The sequence below is a fragment of the Gadus morhua genome, chromosome 1, assembly GCF_902167405.1.
Source record: "Gadus morhua chromosome 1, gadMor3.0, whole genome shotgun sequence".
Taxonomy (NCBI): Eukaryota; Metazoa; Chordata; class Actinopteri; order Gadiformes; family Gadidae; genus Gadus; species Gadus morhua.
In genome coordinates this window covers 24,649,922-24,660,183 of record NC_044048.1, presented here as the reverse complement: position 1 = coordinate 24,660,183, position 10,262 = coordinate 24,649,922, and the positions used below count along the sequence as shown (strand labels likewise).

At 47.6% G+C, this 10,262-nt stretch overlaps 1 protein-coding gene across 1 annotated transcript in view; it reads right to left on the bottom strand.

The window, feature by feature from the left end:
• Nucleotides 1–900: 900 nt before the first annotated feature.
• The window catches only part of xpc (xeroderma pigmentosum, complementation group C), an 11,948-nt gene continuing 2,586 nt past the window's right edge, over nucleotides 901–10,262 (bottom strand). Inside the window, exons 3-14 of the mRNA XM_030337148.1 lie at nucleotides 10,109–10,217; nucleotides 8,843–8,927; nucleotides 8,600–8,757; nucleotides 8,258–8,378; nucleotides 7,737–7,826; nucleotides 6,575–7,537; nucleotides 6,043–6,203; nucleotides 5,782–5,863; nucleotides 3,312–3,443; nucleotides 2,656–2,825; nucleotides 2,288–2,381; nucleotides 901–1,763 (exon numbers count right to left, since the gene is read on the bottom strand). Of these exons, the coding sequence (XP_030193008.1) occupies nucleotides 1,392–1,763; nucleotides 2,288–2,381; nucleotides 2,656–2,825; nucleotides 3,312–3,443; nucleotides 5,782–5,863; nucleotides 6,043–6,203; nucleotides 6,575–7,537; nucleotides 7,737–7,826; nucleotides 8,258–8,378; nucleotides 8,600–8,757; nucleotides 8,843–8,927; nucleotides 10,109–10,217 (2,537 nt within the window). The 3' untranslated portion in view covers nucleotides 901–1,391. The remainder of the gene's footprint in view (nucleotides 1,764–2,287; nucleotides 2,382–2,655; nucleotides 2,826–3,311; nucleotides 3,444–5,781; nucleotides 5,864–6,042; nucleotides 6,204–6,574; nucleotides 7,538–7,736; nucleotides 7,827–8,257; nucleotides 8,379–8,599; nucleotides 8,758–8,842; nucleotides 8,928–10,108; nucleotides 10,218–10,262) is intronic.

Below are 10,262 nucleotides of genomic sequence, written 5' to 3'. Positions count from 1 at the left end.
CGTACACTAAGATGTATCATGCAATAATGAATAAATAACTTTGTATATTGTTTAACAGTGTACGTTTTATTTTAGTTTAGAAATAATTGTGATAACTTAAGGTTCCAAAACGTCTATTTCGGATTTTTGTTTACAAAATCATATTCTACCAACAGTAGCTGTTGCTTGTAGAACCTTTTTTAAAAACATACATCTGTTAGAACTCTGCGAGCTTTATGTTCAAATTTACTGATAGCCAGGGGAGGAAAACAAAATCGTTTACCAACTGTGGTGGGCTGAACAGTATATACCAGGCTTGTGCGTTAGTGGGCACAGGGGGTAAGTGAAAGTCATCAAGAGGAACAGGGCAAGGGTGCGTTTGTGTTACTTTTCAAACAAAAACTGTCTATTTATATTTCTGTGAAATTTCGGTGAAATTGTTGAAAATTCCTTGAATTGTTTTATGTTCAACCAATGAACAAAATGAACGCAAACAAAAACAGCCTTTTCATTTTTACTTACATTCCAAAGTGTCTTAGAAAAATACTTTGATACAAAAACATTACATTAATCCAAACATTTTCCAAACACCAACATAGAGGATAACAAAGAAGTTTTAAACAAACAATGCGTGACGACAAACTGACCTAAACAGTGAAATCTATTGATCATTTTATAGTAAGATGAATTAACTTGTATGAAGAGGATCGTCATTCCTTTGATACTTGGGGCAGAACCTGGTTGGAAGGTGGGAAACTACTGCATGTCAGAGGGTAATGATACTCTGCCTTCAGTGGGAACGGGGTGTCAGAAATGTATGAGTGTGTCCATCTGTAAGGCGGTAATACACATTGTGATCTTTCATATGCTCATATATATATATATATATATATATATATATATATATATATATATATATATAAATATATATATATATATATAGTGTATGCATGACAGTATGGCCGTGTAGTGGGTAATGTACAAGCAGAACCACCCCCCTAGGTAACAAATACAAATAAATAGACAATAGAAATCCTGACTTCCTGTGTGGCAAAAAAAACAGTTGCCAGGCATGTTCTTCGGTCCAAGTCAGGATACTGTTTCTCTGGATGATACTGCTCTCTCACGGCGGGTCTTTGGACTGGCACCAAAGTCTCATTAGGTCTTCCATCGACTGGAGCGTATCATCAACTCCCCATCTCAGACAATTAATGCTATAGCCGCCACACTCCAATCTAACACTTGATCTGAGTGGAACGGTTAAACAAGCACTTGTATTTATTTGTTTTCACTCCCCTCTTTCCCGAGGCCTGCCTGAACAACCTTCTGAAGAGAGAGCAGGGGCTGCACAGCTTAGCTTTGTAGCGTGAGGTCATTTCTTTTGGTACAGCCAATATTCAGTTATTTTTTTATCACGCCTTCTCAAAGGGAAACATGGTTTTCTCCTGGCATTTCCGCTCACGCTGTGTTATCTTCCTCTTCGGCCTGCTCTTCCCCCCTCCCTCCTCCTCTCCCTCATCCTGTCTGTTCTGGGGCCAGGCCTTGGCCAGCATTTCGGCTGGTGTCTTGTCTCCAGGGTCCTCGACCGGGACCCCACCCTCCAACTCCTCCTCGTCAGCCGATAGCCCGTCCACCCCCTCTCCGTCCTGGCCATGACCCTGACTCGAGCCCCCGGCTCCTCCGAGGCCTTGGCCCTTCTTGCCGTATCGTAGCTGGAGCCTCTCCCTGATCAGCAGGCCCTTCACCAGTAGCTTCCAGTTGGTGGTGGCCCGCTTCTCTCGCTTCTGCAGACGGCAGGAGGAGGACGAAGGAGGACGAAGGTGGTGATTAACACGCACTTCAACACCCAACACAATGTGTGTAGAAAAGGATTTTGTTGTATGTTGTATTTCTTGTGATCGTTATCTGTTCTGTTGACATTCTGGATCACTTTATTGGCCGTTTCTATAATTTTAGAGTAGACAAGCCATCGTCTCCACAGTAAACAAGTAACATTTTAATCAATGTCCCATTGCCCGGACAAATAAATCAGTATCCCGAAATAATAAATCAGTATTAGTGTACTGCACTCGGTTAGTTGACAACTTGATTATGTAAATGTGTGTTCTCTCACAGTGTTGGCATGTCATAGATGACACATCATTAGCAATCCTGGACAGACATGAAGCCTATTTCAACATAATCTCACACACACACACACACACACACACACACACACACACACACACACACACACACACACACACACACACACACACACACACACACACACACACACACACACACACACACACACACACACACACACCTCAATCTCCTTCTGTTTCTGGAGCGCTTGATCTTCCTCCCAGGCTGCTCTGAGAATCTCTTCGTGCTCCTCACACACAATGTAGCCGTCGGTCCTGGAACACACATACACATACATCAACAGGCATGTAGTGCTGTAGATTGTTGTTTTCATCACTGAAGTTTAGTAGTCGCTGTCTGTTAGTGTATGTATGTGTGTGCCTGTGTGTGTTAGTGTATGTATGTGTGTGCCTGTGTGTGCGCCTGTGTGTGTTAGTGTATGTACAGTATGTGTGGCCTGTGTGTTAGTGTATGTATGCGTGTGAGTGAGTGAGTGAGTGAGTGAGTGAGTGAGTGAGTGAGCGTGTGAGTGTGTGAGCGAGTTCTTACACAGCATGCGAGTATCCTCCATGGAAGTCGAAGCCCGTGACGGCGGGCGCGGCGTCCATGTCCAGCTTGCGGGCCACGCGGTTCAGGGTGGGCAGACGCAGGTGGACGCAGCCCACGGGCAGCATGCAGGGCTTAAACAGGTACACGTTCCCGTACTCGTTACGGGGAACCTGGGAGGGGCCAGGGGGGTGGGAGTGTTAGTAACTAAGGAAAAAACAAAATGGACATTTCCCCCCTCAAGGCCATTTTGGGGTTGAGCAGAGGTGATCGACAGATGCTTAAACACTGAGTAACTGCGTGGAGGAAAGGCCCGTCTTTCTCCAAATTCGCCTGGATACTTTTAGACTCTTATGCAAAATGGTTGTTGTTGCATGGTTTCGATTATTGCAGCATGTACTGTTTGATTTTTGACACGTCTACCTCAACTGTCTGCAATGTTTACACGTATAGTTTGCATTCACGTTAGCATTGTTACTACCACTACTGCTACTTAAAGTCAACTTTTCTGTATTTATCTTTGGTCATTTTTGTATTTTTATCTCAGTTCTGTGCTTCCTGCTGTGACACGCACATTTACCATCTGGGGCAAATGACCCACTATCCAGTCTTAACTCCATCCTCCACCCTACACCCCACGGTGCAGCCACACCACCCACCTTGCCCTCCACAGCGATGGGGGGCTGGTACTCCTCCGTCTGCCACTCCCCATACAGAGCCAGGTCCTTCTCTTCCTTCTGCTCCACCATCATACGCGCCTTACGGGAGCGGTTGGAGAAGCCCTTCACCATCTGAGGACCAGATTACAATTACAATTAGGGCATTTAGCAGACACTTTTATCAATGAAAGCCAAAGAGGTTTGCGAGGATCCAGAACCGATGTCACTCCGCTTGCTCTGTGTATGTAGCCGGAAGGTGGACTCTTACGCGAGTATTTATAAATTATGTCACTTCCGTGTACAATATTGCGTTATAGAGTATTACTGGCTACTCTGATTTAAAGACATATCGTACACTAAGATGTATCATGCAATAATGAATAAATAACTTTGTATATTGTTTAACAGTGTACGTTTTAGTTTAGTTTAGAAATAATTGTGATAACTTAAGGTTCCAAAACGTGTATTTCGGATTTTTGTTTACAAAATCATATTCTACCAACAGTTGCTGTTGCTTGTAGAACCTTTTTTATAAACATACATCTGTTAGAACTCTGCAAGCTTTATGTTCAAATTTACTGATAGCCAGGGGAGGAAAACAAAAGCGTTTACCAACTGTGGTGGGCTGAACAGTCTATACCTGGCCTGTGCGTTAGTGGGCACAGGGGGTAAGTGAAAGTCATCAAGAGGAACTTTTATCCAAAGCAACTTTCATCGGTTAATACACACATTGACACACCGACGGCAGAGTCAACCATGCAAGGCGACAGACAGCTCGTCAGGAGCAGTTTGGGTTAAGTGTCTTGCTCAGGGACACATCAACACTCAGCTAGGAGGAGCAGGGGATCGAACTAGCAACCTTTCGGTTACAAGATAACTGCTCTACCTCCTGAGCAAAGGGTGGGGGGTGGGGGGCATACATCAGTGTTCGGGCTCTGGGTGTGGATAGAACGTGTTGAACATGCAAAGATGGGGAATGAGATCATCATGATCGATCATGTTGTTAATTGATTGATGGGATTTTGATCACAGTGAGGCTTTGGATTATAACTGTGCCGGTGGAGGGTTCGAGAAAGGGATACAGAAGCTACAGTTTGTGAGGACAGATGGAGAGCATAGAGGTGAAAGACAGAGGTATGATTGATGGGGCCTGGGGAATACTGCATTTTTCTTAACTCAGAATGAAAGCTTAAGACTGTGGTAGGGAGGTGAGTTGAAGGTTGTGTCGACACTACACCGGAAAGGTAGAGAAACAAATTTTCGATTAAAGCTATACTGTACGATGTGAGAGAGCTAGCATGATTTGAAATTAGCTTCTCTTCGGAGTTCCGTTTAACTCCTCCCCCACCCTTCAGGACTCCCTGCCCCAACCCCTCGACACAGAGCCGTGCACGAGCGCTAATGCTGCTTACGGCTTACTTCAACGGCAACCATTGCGTCACTTTTCAGGCCATTCAACTCCCTCAGCTGTCGCCATCGCTGAAAAGCGAATCCAATATTTATTCTCGTTTTTCCTCGAGCATTCTCTTACTTTTTTTTTGTTGCTGCCTTTTCATTTTCTGTCTTTCTTTTTCTTGCCTTTTTAAAAGGATGAACCGGGGCAAGTAACGGTGGCAGTGGTAACTTCTGTTTTTTTTCTTCCATCGTGTTAACGTTGTAGGCTCACTAGGTCTAGTCCACCGTCATGAACTACTATGACAACAACGCTTTCTTTGCCCTCCGTGAACGCGCTCAGGCCGGCTCAGGCTCGTACACAGAGGGGAGAGAACGCGCAGGCTTGTGATTGGTTCTTTATATTCGGGTACAATGTCTCCGATTGGTAAGCATTTTAACAGGTTTATAGCAGATACAGAATTCGTTTTTTTTTCGCTTCTTTTTCATTGCCCATAAGTTATTTATTGCTGTCAGGATGTAAAAACCAATTTCAACAACATATTAAAAAGTGCATATCACTGAAAATCGTACAATATGCCTTTAAGCTCAGCTTTGAATGCTGGAAAATGCTGGCCTAGTGAGTTTGGAAAGTCCAATAATTTTCACCTATTATCCGATGTAGTGCGCACATGCCCGCAAGACAGAAAAGAGAAACTATTTAATTAGAGGGCATTTGGGGACGTGGAAGAAGAGAAAGGATGAGATGATGAAATATAACATTGAATGAATCGCAGGGCGTAATCCACGAAACGGATGCGATGTAAGCCTTTGGGAAAATAGAGCCCATTCAATCCACGTTCTCCAAAAGTGATTGTTTCTGCCTCTGGCAGGCTCAGGTTGTTATTATAAGTGTCGGACAATATCAGTGAAGGGATCCCTATAGAGAAACACAACTGCCTTTTGCTTGATCGGGTCTGTTTGTCTTGTGTCTAACCAAGTCTGGGGTCCCTCAAACCAAAACGATGGGGAAATAGAGTCACGGTTGACTTGAAGGTTAGGACAGGATTGGAGCCGCTGGTGTGAGAAGGCGTCTCACCTTGAATGGCTCCTCTCCTATCCGCACAGTGCGGGCCTCCTTCAGCCAGGTTTCTCTTGAGTGCAGCTGGTGAACACAGTCCCTGTACACAGTAGGGAGAACAGTCTCTTTAAACATTACCTACATATCACTTGAAATGAAAAGCAAGGGGAGATAATTAGACCAAACTGTTAATGCCAATAAAGCGGACATGCTTGTTAATATCTTGGCGCAGGATGCATCACCCATGCTCATTTTCGATGGTATAACTCCCAGACTGACCTGGAGTATACGGGCTCCCCCCTGCAGTACCCCAGCACGGCCGCCGTGGGGGGGTAGAGAGCCTCGTACTTGAGCAGGTGTCTGGTCAGAGCGTACATAGGGTGGTTCTTCAGCTCCGCTATGGAGGTGGGCATCGGCCTGTCCAGCAACTTCGCTTGGAGCTGAAAGGCAGAAGAGGGGACAAGGGGTTAAGGGGTGTCATGTGTGTTAAAATAACGTTTTTTATTTTCCAGGTGGCATGGTTGCATTTTATCAGGAGTTTACAGTTAAAGTGGATAGTTAGACAGCGTACAGTTATAGTGCTAGAGGATTTACTGATATACTGATCAGAGATGGTAATAATTAACCTGTCACCCATAAGACCTGGTATGCGGAAGACTTAATGGTGGACCAAGGTTCAATTAACATAAAATGATGGTCCATCTCGGTAAAGAAATTCTCGGTAAAGAAAGTGCAAACATACACTTGCACGCACTACAACCCACAACACAACACAAACACCCCCCCCCTCCCCCCTATCCCTCCCCCTCACCTCCTTCTCCTCCTTGTCGTCCCGCTCCCCCTCCCACGGGAGGAAGGGCGTCAGCGTCTCGCCCCACCACTCATCGTCCACCCGGCGCTTTCTTGACGAGGTCATCCAGGTGGGGTCGTACTTCCTGCCCAGGTCCTTCAGGCGGCCGTCGCCGTCCACCGCCACCACGTAGGCCATGGGCTGCGTGGCGTTCCGCCAGCAGAGCTGCGGGCGGTCCACGCCGTGCTCCGCGTCCACGCACAGCCACGCCGACGTCTTCTCCACGAACACCTCCAGCCACTCGTCGGCGCCGGGCCCGTCCCTCTTCTTCCTCCCGCCGCCGCCGCCGCTCCTCCGCTTACCCTTGGTACCCTCTCCTCCTCCAACTTTGTCCACATTGCCGTCGTCGTCGTCTTCCTCGTCGTCTTCATCGTTGTTGTTGATTTTCTCGCGTCTTTTCCCGCCGCCGCCGCTGCTGCTGCTGTTCCTCTTTCTCCCGGAGTCGCCGCTGCTGTGTTTCCTTTTCCCGTGGCTCCTCCCCTTCCCGTGTTTGGCCCTGCCCCCTTCCACCTCCTCCTCCTCGCTATCCTCCTCGCCGGTCGCCTGAAACTCCTCCTCCTCCTCCTCCTCCTCCCCGTCGCTGAGCACGTCCTCCCCACTGCCGCTCTCCTCCTTGTAGCTCACCTTGGAAGCCACGCTGCGCCGCTTGGCGTTCTTCGGCCTCTGGCCTCCCCCCTTTCTCCCGCTCTTCACCTCTGGCTTCTCTTCCTCCACCTCCTCCTCCTCCTCCCCGTCTTCCTCTTCCTGCTTGGCCCGCTTCCCGCCGCTGGCTCCCCTGCCCTTCCCAGCAGTGGCAGCGGAGACCAGGGCGGGCCTCTTGTTTCCGGGGGAGATCTTGGAGTCCGGGGGGCTTCCCTTGGGGGACTTCCCACTGCCGGGGCTTTTCCCTGGGGTACGGCCACCACTGCTCTCTGACCCTTTGCCCTGGAGGAAAAAGAACACACCAGATAGGAAACCTTTTATTGGCGGCCTAAGTGGTCACATGGGTATAGTTCTGCATCGTAAAGTGGTAAAAGGCTGTGTGGGTCACACCACATTCCAAGATACATTTAATAATCATGTAATTAGCTTAATTACTGTTCATTTTTCATCATTATGTCATATTAACGAGATCAATCCCTACCTTGACTCGAGGGGGTTTGAAGGAAATGGGCTGCAGAGAAAGGACCAATCGGCAGAAGAGATTCAGAGACCTCAGCACCAAAAGGAGCAGCTGATGGAAACAGAGAAGAAATTGAAAGCTCATCACAGTCAACTTGTTACATTGTATTCACACACGTTATTCTGTCTTGTGTTGTTTCTTATTCATTTGTGTCCGTCTCTTGATACGGTGTTCCATCTGGGTTTAATAGTAGATAAGTGGTGAGGGTGTGAGGTTCTGGGTTAATAACTGCTGCCTAACCCCTACCTTCTCCTCCAGTCTCTAAAATCACTGCACGTCGCTTTGGATAAAAGCGTCTGCTAAATGACTAAATATGCGTGTTGAAACATGACTTTTTCATGTTTTGAAATGGATCATCATGGAGTAAAGAATAAATCTCCTTGTATCACCCTTGGCTCTGAACCGACTCGTTCTGTGGAAGTCCAAAGCAAGTCAGTCCAATCAGAAGAATCTTGTATGTCAGGGGCCGCAGTGCCACTCACATGGGTCATCTCCTGGTGGTCCCGGGCCGACAGGCTGGCCAGGCGCCTCTCCAGGAGCCCCCGGGGGTCGGTGAGGTCTACGTGGGGGAGGCTGGGGTTCAAGGTGAAGGTGGCCCCAAACCTGGAGAGGGGGGGGGGGAAGAGAGAGAGAGAGAGAGAGAGAGAGAGAGAGAGAGAGAGAGAGAGAGAGAGAGAGAGAGAGAGAGAGAGAGAAGTAAGTTCTTTCTCACACACACACACACACACACACACACACACACACACACACACACACACACACACACACACACACACACACACACACACACACACACACACACACACACACACACACACACACACCATTTCAGCAGTCCCGAGAGGTAGTTGTGGTCAATGCGTTCCTTGGCCACCATCATGAAGTGGGGGGGTAGGAGGGACAACGTGATGGCCAGCAGATCCGGTTCGCTGCACAGACGGTTCCGGAACATCCCATTGGCTATCAGGCACATCAGGTGGACCTGAGAGACCAATCAACACAGGGCGTCTTTGAACTACTGAATGTACTTGAAAAGTGTGTGTCTGTGTCTGTGTGTGTGTGTTTACCTTGTGTGTATCCTCCAGCAGATCCTTGTTTAAGCGATTAACCATCCGCTTAAGATACTGCTCAAATTCTGCTTTCCTCTTCTCTCTGGCCAATCACAATTCGGAATAAATAAAGTAGTTAGGCAAACAGTAAGGCAACCTCCATCTTCTGAACCCATAACTATCAAAGCTATACTTTTCAGTAGCACGAGACAATAGGAGCAATGTGCTATGATTGTATTCTATTGCCTCATAAGTGTGTATGATTCGCTGCATTGTGACGCATTCTAACATGGTTCAATGGCATCAATTTATAACCCCAGAATGGATCAGTAATAAAGCACACAAACCCTTGAATATTGAAAAACTGCGCTTATGTTGAGTTTATTCTACTTTACTATTCCACTATTAACTCATGTCATACTATGGATATACTAATACATATACATAGACAGACATATAACATTTATTACTATGCATGCAGTGTTTCCCAAAGACCAGGTAGCAATGTGTGGTGGGGGGGGGGGGGGGGGATGTAGGACTTGGACTCCAGATGGGGCTGGGGGGGGGGGGGGTGGGGGGGGGATTAGCCATGGACTCCTGAAGGTAAGGAGGGGGGGGGGGACGGGACGTGGAGTCCTGACGGGGGGGGGGGGGGGGGGGGTTCGCATTTTCTCATTCGCGTAATTGAGCACAAAATACATTTCAGTGGACTGGCCCACTTCCTGATCTTCCCGATCTCCAGTCTCTGCTCCAGAGCGAATTCAAATCCCCGGCACAACGGGCTGGGGGTCTAACACCGTAATATATATATAAACTATAACCGCATTTCACATTAATCGCAAATATCCCGCTGCTTTTCCTTTGTAAGCACGATGAGAGGAGGCGCGGGCGAATCCGCAGTCAGTGCGTGTGATACGCGGGTTTATCCAATAAGTGGTAGTGTACCCGCGCACCAGTGGCATGTACGCGCGCTTGTCTCTGTGTGCGCGTGCGTGTGCGAACGAGAATGACAGGGAGAAAGAGTGCTATGCGCAGATGAATGAACGGAACGATATTATACGTTTCAAAATCGCGTAAAAAAAACAACAAAAAAACAGATTCAATTTGTGACGCTCTGTGTTCATTCTGTGGCACTGCGCCACACATTGGTCTATGTATGGGAAACTGTATGCATGTATACACTATATAAGTTTCTGTAGGGAAAAGTTGCAGCTAAAGTTCTCTCCCCCCCCCCCCCCCAAGGGGTTCTCTCACAGACGCCAACTCTAACCGACTCCAACTGACTTTTTCTGCCTCATGCGAATCAACTCCGGAGTCTCGATCTCGATCTCCACGGCCTGAGTGGGCAGAGAGGGCTCAGCAGGGGGCGCGGGGCCCAGGGGCCCAGACAGCTCTGAGAAACACACACACACACACACACACACACACACACACACAC